The 15,130-nt window shown below is 43.6% G+C and overlaps 1 protein-coding gene across 3 annotated transcripts in view; it reads left to right on the top strand.

Annotated features, from left to right (window-relative positions):
* Positions 1-446: 446 nt before the first annotated feature.
* Positions 447-15,130, top strand: part of LEKR1 (leucine, glutamate and lysine rich 1) — a 128,224-nt gene continuing 113,540 nt past the window's right edge. Inside the window, exons 1-3 of one of the 3 annotated variants that reach the window (XM_039488816.1) lie at positions 447-622; positions 2,396-2,492; positions 12,816-13,030. In XM_039488816.1, coding sequence (XP_039344750.1) covers positions 2,445-2,492; positions 12,816-13,030 — 263 coding nt within the window. In that variant the 5' untranslated portion in view covers positions 447-622; positions 2,396-2,444. Of the gene's footprint in view, positions 623-2,395; positions 2,493-11,225; positions 11,406-11,427; positions 11,758-12,815; positions 13,031-15,130 lie in introns of those variants that run through there. The other 2 variants (XM_039488815.1, XM_039488817.1) reach the window with 2 other exon arrangements.

The following is a 15,130-nucleotide window of genomic DNA, read 5'->3' as shown; positions in this document are numbered from 1 at the left end:
ATTATCTCATTGGCTTTTTGGTTTTTTTAATATATAAAGCACACATTAAAAATGTATGAACTGTTGCACATTTGTTTTGATGGAAGTACACGCTGTCTCTGGACTACACCCCAATCAGTCTGCAGTGCAGACCGGGCAGCCTCACTGGATATTATTTCATAACCTAAAGTAGGATATAATTAGCCTCTGCAAACACAGCCACCATCTGTTTGTACACGGCTGCGTCACCTCTTGCCCCTCTCCTTGTCATCATTCATTGGCGTTACCTTGGCGAGGGAAAGACTGAACACAGCGTGTTCCTAGGGACTCAGCAGGCGAGTTAAACTCCCAGCGAAGAGACGGAGGTTTGCACTTTTCACACGAGCAGGGGCTACAGCCCGAGCGAGCCCAGTTTTGCTCAGTTAGGCCCGGTGACCGCACCCCCCGCCTCCCCGACCTACTCACCGCTGCGCGGCAGCCGCTCCCGCCACCCCCCAGCCTCGGCCTCGTCTTTCGCCAGGCACGTGACTCTCTTCCGCTTCTCTTACGTCAACTGACGCGTCGTTACGTTCCTCAGTGTTGCGCGGTTGCCGTGGTTACCAGAGAAGCCGCAGGAGTCCCCGGCAGCGCGAGGGACGCCGAGGTAAGAAAATGCCCGATCCCCGCCCCGCAACTCCCTGCGCGTCCCCCTCCCACCGCGGGGCCACCACCCCGGAGCCCGCCGGCCCCGTTCGGAGTCAGGGGCGGCGCGTCGGGAGAGGGAGAGGGAGGCTCCGCTGGGCTCGGGGGTCGGACATGCGGGGGAGGGAAGATTGACACAGGGGTCACAGTTTTCAAGCACGTTCAAAGAAAGCGGCATCGCTTTACCAAAGCTGTTTCTTACACGCTGTACGTGTCCTGACTGCCACAGAGAGCACGTTTCTGCACGCAGCAATTTCACATGTACTGTAGTGCAATAACCGCCGGCTGTAGGCACTTGCTAGGGCAGGGAGCAGTTTAATACAAGAGCAGTTTCTTACAGTTTGGACGTATCGCTAAGTGCTACCGGTGGCACGTTCCTAGGCCGAGCAGGAGTATTTGTGGCACCTTAGAGACTAACAAATTGCTTATGCTACAATAAATGTGTTAGTCTCTAAGGTGCCACAAGGACTCCTGTTCTTTTTGCAGATACAGACTAACAGGGCTGCTACTCTGAAATCTATGCAGAGCAGTATCCTTCGAGGCTCAGCGCTGCGTCCCCGCCCCACGGGAGTCTGTAGGCCAGCGCTGTAGAGACTGGCGTGGGAAGACAGCCCTTGCCCCAAGGTGCTTACAGCCCGGGACAAGGCCACGGGGCAGTAGGAGGAAGCAGCACACAGCCTCAGTCGGCACCCTAGGCAGCCCTTTCAGCTCACCAGTGGCCCTATGCTGCCAAGCTTCTTTGTAGGCATCATGAGCCAGGAGAGTTGTCAACAGGAGGAGTCAGCTCATGGTGGTCCCAGCACTTCCCTACTGGGCTAAAGTCTAGCTTGTTTCCACCCCCACTGCAATTAGTGGTCAAAATCTGCTCTTGCTCTCCCCCACCATGCCCCACTGAGCTCTCACCTACATGCACCAGCTCAATCAAGGCAGTGGAACAAGATTGCGCTCTGGCTCATACTTATGCAGAGCACCACTGAAGTCGCCGGGCTAGATTGTGCTCACCCTCATCCCTGTGTCACCCTACTGGCATCCCTGGGCCAAATCTTGCTTATTTCCAGCGCAGCTGCACTGAAGTCAATGAACCAAATTCTTCTCTCAGTTGAGAGTAACAGCGTAACAGCAGAGAGGAAAGCAGAATTGTGTTTGTGGAATTTGACCTGATATGACTAAATAATGTTATTGTTTATATAGATGGACAGTTTTCAATTTCATTTGAAAATTTCGTTCTTAAATTCATAGGTGAAAACAGAACAGAGTACCAGTGGAATAATTCTCATTTGTGGGCTAGTCTACACTAGAAGCGCTACATCAGTGCAACTGCTTTCCCATCAGCATAATTACTCCACCTAGGCGAGAGCTGGAAGCTGTGTGGGTGGGAGAGTGGCTTTCACCGACATAAGCGCTGGTGTGGACAGCGCTTAGGTGGATGTAACTTGCATCGCTCAGGGAGGTGGCTTTTTCATACCCCTGAGTGACGTAAATTACATTGACTTAAACAGTAGTGTAGACAAGCCCAGATCCTTTAAGCTGTAGGAGGACAAGAGAGAATGGGGCTATATATGGTGTGCGTAGTTTTGTCTTGTCAAGTTTTGTCAAGTACAAAATGTTGAAGCCTTGAGCAAGATTGAAATAAAATAAGAAAAAGTACACATGCAACTCCTCTGAAAATGCTGCCTAAGATAGTTACAGTTTTTTAGCCCTCTTGTTAAACGAATTCTGACCATTTAATCTCCAGGGGTTTTGTGTGGCCCTACTTCATAAGTGTGCCTGAATTTTGGAAGGCCATGGATCGACATGTTCCTATGCATGCATTACCAGAAGAAATCCAAAAGGTAAGAAATATTAGAAATATAACAACATCTAAGGTCAAAATTCTACAATGACTTATGGATATTTCACTGGCTGGAAGTCATTATACATAGACTAATAACACTCTACAAATACAGCATCTGATCCAGTATGACGATTTCTATGTGCCTATATTTACTACCATGAGTTTGGGATGAGTGCAGAACAAGTAAGTATTAGTCTTCTCAAATGAGTGCCAATAAAAATTATATACCCTCCAATTCCACTTCATATTTTGTCTTAGTGTGCATGAATGTGGATGTATAAAGATATTTTTTTTCCCTGTTTAAAGTATATTGGTGTGAAGGTAACTGATGTCTTTGGTATGGGAGGAGCTTATTGACACCCACAAGTGGAGACTACAGTCACTTTTTATAATGGTTTGCAGTTTATACTATGGTTGGTAAATAGCAGTTTGTGCTGTTTTGTATGACCACATGTGGTATAAATATAGCAAAAGATATACACACAGTGATTTTAAATACTATGGTAGTTTTATGATTAACTATTCTTCTTTATTCTCAGGCAGCAAATGTCTGAAAAAGTGGAAGTTGCATGAAATCTGAATATAATTCCCCTTAAGACAAGCTGATTGCTTTAGTATATGTTTTAAATGAACTCTTCAACCTGGGGGACATTCTGTTCTTATTATCCTCCTATTTTTACTGTGTTCATATATGTTCAAAATGTGCTAATAGTGCAATTTTCCAATGGGAAATTTTGAATAATTATTCTATGCAGTGCTGTTGTAGACATGTTACACAGAGCTCTCTGTAAGCTCAAATGCTTGTCTCTCTCACCAACAGAATAAAAGATATTACCTCTTCCACCTTGTGTGTCTAATAATTATTCTGACATTTACTTGTACACATGGCAAGCTGTGCTATTTTCCAACTAAACCATTGCTTTAAAGTTGACTCACAATAATCTTTCTTTTTGTAGTCTCAGAGTTCGTAAAATTGAGGCTTGCTTATAAAATAGGCCTGTACTGAAATTTGGCTTTGAATAAAGAATTGGATCAGTTTCAACAGAATATTCAAAGTTGAATAGTTAGGAGGAAACTTCTCTTTCTCCCTGTAGTCCTAGCTGTGTGACTAGCTCAGTCATTTCTTTTTGTCTTGCAAGACTGGGGGAAATTCAGGATTAGGAGGGAGGGAAACAGGAGAAACTAGAGGTAATCTGTCAGAAAAGGGAATTAGGGTGATGGGGGTGGGGTGAGGAGTGGAGCATTCAGATGAAGAAGAAAATAATACAGGGGAGAATAAAAAAGTTAGAAAGGAGAAGGAATTACAAAACATAGAACTTCGGGTCAGTAAAAGTTTGTTTTTCTGTTTATATTCATTGTTCAGCTTCTAGTACAGCTTTGGATAAATATTGTTTTTTGCTATTTGGCCAAACACTAAAATTAAACATTCAGTTACACTCCTGCTTGTAGCTTCAAGTCTTTATTTTATTTATATCAGAATTAATCTAAACCTTTGCAAATCTCACAAAACAGGGGACTTAGTTGCTGGCCTTTAAGATGAAAGGCCAATATTTAGTTATTTTGTAATTGAATATTTCAAATATAAGTGTTTAGCCCTGTGTTTAGCATTGGGGCACAAAGATCTGTTTCTAAATAAGTAGATGAATAAGGAAAAAAAAGATTCAGGTAGACTGGATAGGTTATTTTTCATGTTTTATAAGTACCGAAACATGCAATTCCTGTAGTATAGTAATTCTTGTCAGTGGAATCTAAAGTATGGGCCACAGTGGGCAGTATCCCAAAGTCATGCTCTTTACAAGTTATTCAGACATGTAGAAATACTGTAATTTAAGGTTCCATTCTTGTCATTTCAGAAGCTACTAGCGTGACTTATTCAGCTGGCTAAGAATGGGTCAGACCACTAAAGCTTTCTTTCTCCTGCGTGATTTATGCTCCCCAGATGTCTACTGTATAGAGTCAGAGAGACGTAATAGGAATGGCTATCCATCTTGGTTCAGTTCTCCACTTGTCTGTGGTGGGCTAAAAGATGTTCAGCGTAGCCATGGAACCCCATTAGTTTTTCAAAAAGTTAATACAGCTCAGAGCTGAATCTACTCCCAGAGATGCTATAGTGTAACAGCTGGAAATGCTGCCCTTCAAAATTATTTGTACTTCACAGACTTCTTGTCATGTTTGCATAGTATCTGCTGTTATGTAGATCAGGTCCTTGGCACAAATTCTTATGGGTCAAATTTATCGCTGGTGTTATTTGGTGTTATGTTTTTTGTTTGTGATTTGCGCTACTTTGGCTCTTAATCCTCAAGAGCTCTCTCACATATGTGGCTATCAGTGCACTTAGTACATTAATGTAAAGTTAAGTAGAATATTTTTTAATGTCCATCTATTGGTCATCTCTTGCCTTGATTGCTGTAATCTTTTCTTACCGCCCCTGACCTCCACCTCTTTGCCCTTCAGTCTGTCAAAAACACCATGCTAAAGTCATCTCTCCTATAACTGCTTCAATCACAACTCCTTTTCCTTGATTCCCTTAACTGGCTTACTGTCTTTTACCATGTCAGATTCAACCTCCTCATCCTTCCTGCTGAGGCCCTGTATGGTCCTTTTCCCACTTACCCATAGGCGTGCGCAGCACATTTAATTAAGGTGTGCACCCACGGAATTTTTTTTTTAAAGGCGAACATCATAAAGGTTGGGGTGCGGGAGGGAGTGCAGGGTGTGGGAGGGGGTGCGGTGTGCAGGAAGGGGCTCAGGCCAAGGCATTGGGGCAGAAGAGGTGTGCAGGGTGTATGAGGGGGCTCAGGGAAGGGAGTTGGGGTGCAGGAGGGGTGCAGAGTGCAAGAGGGGGCTCAGGGCAGGGGGTTGGGGTGCAGGAGGGATGCGGAGTGCAGCAGGGGGCTCAGGGCAGGGTGTTGGAGTGCAGGGTGCAGCAGGGGGCTTAGGGCAGGGGGTTGGGGTACAGGAGGGGTGCAGGGTGTGACGGGGCTCAGGGCAGGGAGTTGGAGTGTATGAGGGTGTAGGGTGCAGCAGGGGGCTCAGGGCGGGGTTGGGGTGCAGGAGGGGTGTGAGGTGCAGGCAGGGGGCTTAGGGCAGGGGTTGGGGTGCAGGAGGAGTGTGGCAGGGGGCTCAGGGCAGGGAGTTGGGGGGTGGGGTGCAGGAGGGGGCTCGGCAGGGGTTGGGATGCGAGGTGCAGGCAGGAGTCTCAGGGTAGGGAGTTGGGGGGCAGGAGGGGTGTGGATGCAGGCAGGGGGCTCAGGGCAGGGAATTGGGGGTTGGGGTGCAGGAGGGCTCAGGGCAGGGGTTGGGGTGCAAGGTGCAGGCAGGGGCTCAGGGCAGGAGTTGGGGGCAGGAGGGAGGTTGCAGGGGGCTCAGGGCAGGGAGTTGGGGGGTGGGGTGCAGGAGGGGGCTCGGCAGGGGGTTGAGGTGCGAGGTGCAGTCAGGGGGCTCAGGGCAGAGGGTTGGGGTGCGAGGTGCAGGCAGGGGGCTCAGGGCAGGGAGTTGGGGGGCAGGGTGCAGGAGGAGTTCAGGCTCCAGCCCAGTGCTGCTTACCTGCAGTGGCACGCTCCCTGCCTGCCTGCCCTGGCCCCACGCCGCTCACCATGTCCCTGCACAGCCCCTTTGAGGGGGGCACAGGGCTCCGCGCTCTGCCTTTGCCATGCCTCCAGGTACCTCCCCCGAAGCTCCCATTGGCCGTAGTTCCCCGTTCCCAGCCAACGGGAGCTGTGGGGGGTGGTGCCTGGAGCAACACACGGGGGCCCAGGTCTGAGAGTGGCCTGGGGCCTGTGGCACCACAGGGGGCAAATCCTGCAGGCTGGATCCAAAGCCCTGAGGGGCTGGATCCGGCCCGGGGGCATTAGGGTGTGCACACCTATGCTTACATGCATAGGTGCTGGAACTACAGGTGCTGGGGGTGCTGCTGCACCCCCTGGCTTGAAGTGGTTTCCATCATATTCAGGGTTTACAGTTTGGTTCACTGGCTCTCAGCACCCCCACTATACAAATTGTTCCAGCACCCCTGCTTACATCTCTGATCTGTTCTCCTCCTACTCTTTTTACTCTGTTTCACCCAGACCTCCTCCTGTAGTACATTGGGGAGGGAGGGACCAGCTGTAGATAGTGAGAAGCACTATGAATCACCACTGCTGTCTGGGAATTCAGAAACATTGATGGATTAATATCACCTTAAGGTACTCTTATCTAATCAGTTTAATGATCTGAGGTCTTTATAGATTGTCATCATAATAGTCCAGAAACCAAAAAACCCTCTTCTCATTCTAAGTACTTTGTGTATAAGCTGTAAAAAGTTTTGTCTCTGAACTTTAAATTGTGATTAATATAAAATGGCTGTGCTTGGTCCTCTTTTTGCCCAAGTGAAGCGAGGACCTACACTCAACTTGATAGCAATTTTTTGTCTGTCTGTATGGCAGTAACTTTTGAAAACCAACATTTCAGGGGAATAATCAAGACTTCGATGGATAGAATGGTCTAGGCATCAGTTGGTGAAAATTGGAAAACTGAAAATCCTGATTTCCACTAAAATCACCATTTGGTCATTCAGAATACAAGGGTGAGGGAGTGACCTAACAAAGATCTGTGGGAGGGGAGCAGAGTCACTCTGGGTACAAAGATGAGGTGTTGACTTTACTGGCCTAAGGGAGGGTAGCAAGGTCATGCTGGATATAAGGGCGAGGCAGTGACCTCAGGGTTAGAGTTTAGGGTGATAATAGGATTGGTGGGCTCTTCATCCACTTCCAGCCCAGCCCCTTCCTCCAGCTGAGTTCCTCACCCCCAACTCTGGTCAGCCCCCACATTTGGGCCTTTAATCCCCATTCTGGTTAGGTCCTACTCCAGCCAGGCTCCTTGCCCATCCACTTTGGTCTCTTAATTTGGATGAAAATTGGGAAAACTGAAAAGGCCTGATTTTAGGATTTAGGATGAGGGTTAGGTTGGGGCAAGGGGACAGGGGATATTGTTATGGCACCAAAGAGCTTTCTCTGCCAGCAGCACTAATGGGCACTCTGAGGGCCCAATTTTAGTGGAACTCAGGCTGCTAGAAGCTTCTCTGTGTCCCTCAAGAGGGCCTCTCAGGCCCATTCTGGCCAGGTGTCCTCCTACTCTACCTGTCTTCCATTCCAGACAGGCCCTCCCCCACACACTCTGGTCAGAACTCTATTGATTTCAGTGAAAATTGGAAATCCAGAAAAGCCTGATTTTACTAAAATCCAGATTTCCAGTTTTCACCAAAATCAACAGAGTTCTGACAAGAATGGAGGGCCCTGGAGCCTTGCCATAGCAAGACAAGGTCTTGGCTGAGTTTACGGCTTGGCCTACATAAACAATGAAGCATGCAACCCTCTAGTATTGTCAAACCTTTTTGTTTTGAAAACTAATTTTATTTGAGATGAATGACTACTTTATAAATTATCAGACACTATTTTGTAGCCTTAATATACTTGGGACTTGTCTCAATTAATTAAAGCCCTTTCCTGTATCATATCACAGAAGAAAATAATTATATTTTTATGTTCATAACTATCATTAGCTATTTATAAGGGGTTTTTTCAAAAATATTAGTATACATGATTCTTTTTACTTTCCAATTTAAAACCCAATGACTTTATCAGCAGCCGAACAACATGATAGCAATGTCAGGAACAGTACAATGCTGTACACTTACTAGGGAAAGGCAGTCACAGTTCTTTTCTCTTACTATTTAACTGATGCAGATGCACTTTTAGTTCTAAACGTTTGTTTCCTAAAGACTCAATCCTGCTAGGCTGAATTCAAAGGCAATTGAGGATGTTGAGCACTTAGCAGGATCAGGCCCTAAATTAGCTACATTTTCACTGACGAATCATGTATTTTCATTGTACTCTCTAAACCAGGGGTTCTTAACCTTTTTCTTTCTGAAGCCCACCCCCCCCACACCAACATGCTATAAAAACTCCACAGCCCACCTGTGCCACAATAACTGGTTTTCTGCATATAAAATCCAGGGCTGGTGGTAGAGGGTAGCAAGCAGAGGGGTATGTACTGATGTAAAATCCATTGATTTTAGTGTGAATTTTGGGTGCACAGAGAATGCAAGATCAGGCACTAAAAGTGCAGCCTGACTTGAAGGGGTGTCACATTTTTACTTTATCTAGAAAAAAATAAATTTTAGAACAAACTTTGTTCATTAACTCAAAAAGGAAATTATTTTTAGTACTTTAGTTTAATTTCTCTGAAAAGCTCCCAACCATTTAGTTCAATTAGCAGAACTGAAACAGATCTGTACTCAAGGGTCTGAACTGGAAATTTTAATGTGACAGAGTTCTTTACACGGGGACAGAGTGAAGTGCCCATAATTGTTTATTTGAAAGACAGAAGTGGTGGTACTGCAAGAGAGCACAATGTTCTTTTGGGGATAACAACCCCCTCCTCCCTCTCCATAACAGCTCATGTTGTCCTTTTTCAATATAGTAATTTTAGTGCTTTGGAATCTTATGATATTTGTTCTGAATAACAGTTTCATATTTCCAAGTACAGATTGTAACTGCCAGGAAAAATAAACTTTGAGTTTTTAAGTTTGTTCAGAGCCACTGTCACTTTATTCTGAGTCAAAATTAAGAGATAGGAAATAATGCCTGTCTTGGTAATCCCAGAGCAAACATCCCAAAATATGGTTTTATCAAGTTACATTTAAAATGCAGCATGTTACTGAACCTTTAAATAGTGACTCTTTAGCTAATGATTTTTGACAAGTTACTTGCCTTTTGGTTAAATGCAATCTTTTTTTTCTATTCAATCCCATTTAAAAAAAAAACATTCCAAAATGTTCTTTCTGGCTCTTTTGGTGTGCACGCATGTGTTTGAACATCTCTTTTTTCTCCTCACCACCATCCTTAGCACAAGGGGATTTATTTCTTTTAACTTGGGCTATGCTTGCAGTTTTTCTGATTTCTGATCTTTCTAAGTCATACTGCTTTATGATACCTTTGACCGTAAGTAATTGAAACAAAGATAAAAAACATGGTGTGATCTCCCACATGCTCAGTCACTCTATTTTGCCCCTCCAGCTATGGCCCCATCTTCCTTCTTCCCTGTGCCTTTAAGATAATAAGATAATAACTGCTCCCTTGAACTTCTCTCCTCTAACTTCAGCCTGGATATCCTCCAGTCAGGTCTGGATCTGCTCCAGACTGGTTCACACCCTTTTCACTCAAATAAAACTGCTCTCATCACTCTCATTAGTGACTTTGTGTTGGCTAAATTACAGATCCCCTTCTGCATCCTCACTCTCCTTGACCTTTCTGCTGCTTTTTGACACTGTAGGCAGGGGCGGCTCTAGACATTTTGCCGCCCCAAGCAGGGCGGCATGCCGCGGGAGGCGCTCTGCCGGTTGCTGGTCCCGCGACTTCACCGGAACCTCCGCAGGGGTGCCTGCGGAAGGTCCACCGGAGCCGCCTGCCGCCCTCCTGGCGACCGGCAGAGCGCCCCCCGCGGCATGCCGCCCCAAGCACGCGCTTGGCGTGCTGGGGTCTGGAGCCGCCCCTGACTGTAGGGCATATCATCCGTTTTAGAAACTTTGTCCTCTTCTGGTTCTCCTACTGCCTCTTTGGTGGTTGATTGGTCAGTGTCTCCTTTAGCAAATTGCTCTTCTCACTTTCTGTGGGGTCCCACACAGGCCCTCTCAGAGGTCCAGAGACGCCCAGGCCACTTTCAGCTTTTGAGACCCCTAGCCATAATAAAATAAAAAATGACGACACATGAAAACAAATTAAGGCACCAAAAAAAACAAAGAATGAGATATAATTGAATATTTTTTTATTTAACAAATGCTTTTCTAACCCTTTTCTGTGCAAAAAAAAATGTCTTTTACCAAATCACATCTCTTATTTGCTTAAATTTGCTGCTCTAAGCTGAGGGAGTGTATCACATTTTGGTCTGATAGGGATGCACATAAAAACAAGTTGTGAAACTTATCAAATGCCACAAAATTAACAAGTGTCTAAATGGCCCTCCTGGACCCCCCTCTGATTGGCCCTGGTCACATGCATCGATCTGAGCCCCATTTTTTTCTCTCTCTACATCCTTTGTCTGGGTGATCTATCTAGCTACAAATATCAAAATGATTCAAAATGCAATCTCTCCACTCCAGACCTTTCTCTCTTCACTTAATCCCGCAGTTTAGCTTTTCTCTCTGACATCTCTTTCTAGATATCTCACCATCAGTTTAAACTTAACATGGATAAAACTGAACTTTCTTTCCAAGCCTGCCACACTCCTCCTCCTCTCTCTCTGTTGGCCAACATTACTAAACTTCTTGTTACTCAGGTCTGCAACCTTTTTAGACTATCTCTTGCCCTGCACATTCAAGCTACATCCAGATCTTTCAGCTTCTTACTACACAAGATTTCTGTCATCTGATCTTTACTGTCTGTCCAAGTAACTAAACCAATTCTCCAAGCCCTCTCCTAACTTGACTACTGTAATCACCTCCTTTGTGACCTTCCTTATACCCACATCACTCCCCTCCAGTCAATTCAAAATGCACTGTTAAAATAATCTTCCTTACATATTGTTCTCAGTCTCACCATGTCGCCCCCGCCCCTCCTCTCTTTGAGTCTGTGATGGGGTGTACCGACCCCGCACCAGCCCTGAAAGAGTTAACTGTGCTTTGCAGGCTGAGGAAGTCCCACCCCTCTGGCTGTGCTGGGCATGCTCAGCCCAGAGGCAGAGTATAAAAGGAAGCAGCCCAACTCAATCCGGGCAGGCTGCTGAAGTGGGAGGATGCAGGCTCTTGGCTGTCTCCAGGGAACTGTTACATGCTCTGACTGATGAGTCTGGAGAAGAGACCGCGCTGGCAGGAGCTATGCCAGCTGAGGACCCCAAAGACCCAGGGGAACTGTGGAAAATCCCTGAGGGAGAAAGGGTAGGAAGCAGTCCAGGGGACTTAGACTCTTCTCTAGTGAGTGAATCAGGGAACCAGTCAGCGTGTTTTGGTGGTGAGCACCCCCACCATTGCTAGGGCCCTGGGCTAGGACTTAGAGGAACAGGGAGGGCCTGAGTCCCCCTAACCCTGGGTGCCACACCCTCCTAAGTGGTGCCCCACTTCCCCAATAGGCCACACAATCCCTCAGAGGTGGCTACTCTGTTGACTCCAGCCATTAGGCCATGCTGCCCTGAGTAGAATAGCTGCTTATTGAATCCAGCCATTGGGGCAACTCAACAAATCTGCTTCTTGTGTATATTCAGAACTAAAGTTGCTTATCTAACTGACAAAAGTAAGTTTTACTGCTGCATCAGAGAGACAACACCATGGTGGGGAAAATAGCAGAATTCTATTCTGGTTTTTGTAGCATCAACATAATTGTAAAATATGTATGTTCCAGTTGCAGAAACTCTACTGTCCCTGATGAATTAGCCGGAAAGAATAAGCTGAGTTTGCAAGGCTATTGTTGGAAAAAAAACATAATTGTACTGGTAAACTGAGCAAACTTGATCTGGAAGTCCTGAAGAGAGACTAGAATGGAAAACTAAGGGATAACTGACTAAACAAATGTCTTGTATGCCTGAAAGCCTCACCACATTTCCCTGTGTGTTAGATTTTCATCAAGCTTTGCTGAAAGTTTTGCAGTATCTTGCCAGTTAACTCTGCCTCTCAGTTTAAGAAATGGTGGTTCAATCAGTTGTCCATTGTGTGCTGAATAATTTATCTTTTGATGATGAATAACTTCACACCTGCCAAATCATACAGAGTTTCCATATGACACACATGCCATGTAAGCAGACCTAATAGTGATCACTGTTTTACTCATGGTTTTTGTGAACTCTGAATGTGCTTTTGTAGGACCTGCTGGATTGTATCACTTCATTTACTTCCAGCTGTTCTTCTGATCTGTTTAAGAGAAGATGAGTTGCCCGGAAACAGCACAGAGCAAGACCTTTCTGGCTCAGACAATCTGGAAGTCATACTAAGAAAGCAGCTTTCTAAAATACAAACTGGGTGTTTTTCTTTATTTTGAACTGTTTCCCCATAAAATATACTTCAGTGAGTCCATCTTCTCTTTTTTGGGGACACATGGGTATGTATGGTACATTGACAAGTCCAGGCACCTTGTAAAGATTCCAACAGGCAGAACTACTGGGTTATAGTTTGATTTCGTTTTGCTAATGTAGCAAATATTTTAGTTGTTATATGGTAAATCAATAAATAGACTTCTGATAATCAATGATCCTTGTGATAATCATTTAAAATTAGTCCTGTTTTAGATTTGTTCAGTTTACTAATTAGTTTCAATACATTTCTTAAAAGCATTCTGATGACTAGTTCTTTTTCTAGATGTCCCGGGATGAGACGGTGTGTAAATATTGTGGAGTCAGCTATTTGATCCTTCATGAGTTTAAGCTGATGGAAGACAAAGTAAAAGCAATGGAAAAGGAGATGAAGTTTTATGAAGGAAGTGTAGAGCAGGAAAAAAGACTTCAAGCGCAACTACAATGTCTTAGTCGAGACTTTGAACAGTGCACGGCTGACAGTGAATCAAAAACAGAAAGGTTGGAACATGATATTCATCCTTATATTTTTTCATGTTAACATTCTCATCGATGTAATTGAAAGGATGGTTTCAGAATGTAAACAGGCTTTGGCTTCCCTTCCAGAATCAACCTGAATCAAGTGTAGTTCATACTTGAATACATTTTAGTATTTTAATTTAAATCATAGTTTGATGCATTCCTTAGAAGCAAATATTTATTATCTGAATATTTAGAGCCAGTCAATAAATATAAGTGAAAGAAAGGTCAGATTATTTCAGAGAAAGCTATTGACAAAGATGGAAAATACCTTTATTACTGGAGTCATAATTTATCTAAAGTTGTTCAAATAAAAATTTAGACTATTATGGTTGGCAGAATAAGGATTTTACATATCTGAAATGTGTACTTATTGCCTTAAAAATAGGTACAATAATCTGTTAAAGAAAAAACAGAAACCTTGGACTGAAAAGCTTACAATTCAGTTTCTGAAAGAATTATTTAGAGCACTGAAACTGATGTGAAATTGGTTAGTACTGCATGTGTGTAGTTTTGAAATGGCTTCTAAGTCCTACATGGGAACCCATCTTGCAAACATTTACTGCCATGCATAATGCAAGTTATATTGTGGTAGTCCCATTAACACAGTGGGAGTTTTGCCTTCATAGGAACTTCAGTAGATTGGCAGTATCAAATGCATAAATATTTCATACTGTATTTTATCTGTTGGTTGATTTTGCTTAGTGCCTATATTCATCATTATAGCAGTAATAAAACTGGAGAACCAAATTACCAAGTTCATTCAGTCAGACAGTTATTCTAAAAAAATTTTAAAAAGTATTTTTACATTAAAGGGCATAATCAACTTGAATTCTAGGCAACCTAAAAACATTAGTTATAAATAGTTTCAGGTATACCCACTGCGTCTTCTTCCCCCAGTTTTTATGGCTCTACTGTCACATTTTCCCTTTTTTTTTTTTTTTAAGATGTTTTTCTCTTCCTTATGACTATATGAAAACCTAACAAGCAACAGGAGAAGCAGGGAAATTTGACTATACATCTAGTTCTGTAACATATGTTGTTTTCATTATGTTTATATATCTGTCAGCACTGTACCACTCTCCAGTATTAAACTGATATGGAATGGCTTTAAACTGATGGTTTTGGGTACAGTGATCAAGAGCTGTAAATGTTTCCTTTCTCAATTAATACAAATAGGTGAGTCTGCTTTTTCTTCTACCTATTTATCAGCAAGTATTACTTTAAAGCTGAAACCAGAAGCACTAGTTATGAAATTCTGTCCTTTTCCTGGGCCCACAGTGTAGCTTTTGTTCTTGCATCTGCAAACTGATTATTTAATATTGCACCATATATGTCAGCTTAGATTTGGGAAGACAGGAGAAAGCTAAACATGGAAACTGTGTTTTAAAGCCTTTTCCTACTTCTGTTCCTGCCTTCATCCTTACCTTTTCTCCCACTATTTGTTTCTTTTTTTCCACCTTTCACCCACATGACTATAAATATTTTTTCAGATCTAAGTTCCTAATTATGCACCTTATAGTAGTCCATCTTGGATATTTGTTGTTGATGATATAAAGAACTTGGTTTGGTATGGAACTTGTTTGTTATAGTCATTATAAACGAGTTTCAACAATATGTTGACTTCTTTTATTTGATGCTGTAGAATTGTTGGAGACATCCTATATTTCACCTTCTATTGAGGATATGCCATTACATGTTTTTTGGTGACCCATTATGACACTAGCAGATTTCTTACCAAAATAACAGTGTACCTCCACTACCCTCTTTTGTAAAAGAAATTCAGTGGTTTTTGGCTTCTCCTAAAACCAAAAGGTTTTGAGGAGCTGGTTTCCATTATTTTCTCTAATTTTTCTGCTTCTCTTCTTAACCAGAGTTCACTCTATTTTCTGTGCCCTCATTTTCTGTGTTCTTATTTTGACCAAGTATGTATTTTCCAGCTGTAGGTTTATAATATGTTTCTATTCTAAATAGTACCATTTTGTTTATTTAGTTAGCAATAATGTGGTGTTTGTGAAAGGTGCGTATGTGTTGCTGATTTCGCTAGACACTAAAGTCCTCTGACCACGGAATAGTGCGGCA

Source organism: Mauremys reevesii, linkage group 9 (assembly GCF_016161935.1).
Source record: "Mauremys reevesii isolate NIE-2019 linkage group 9, ASM1616193v1, whole genome shotgun sequence".
Classification (NCBI taxonomy): Eukaryota; Metazoa; Chordata; order Testudines; family Geoemydidae; genus Mauremys; species Mauremys reevesii.
The sequence above is the reverse complement of the archived record's forward strand: the minus strand, read 5'-3'. Positions and strand labels throughout refer to the sequence as shown.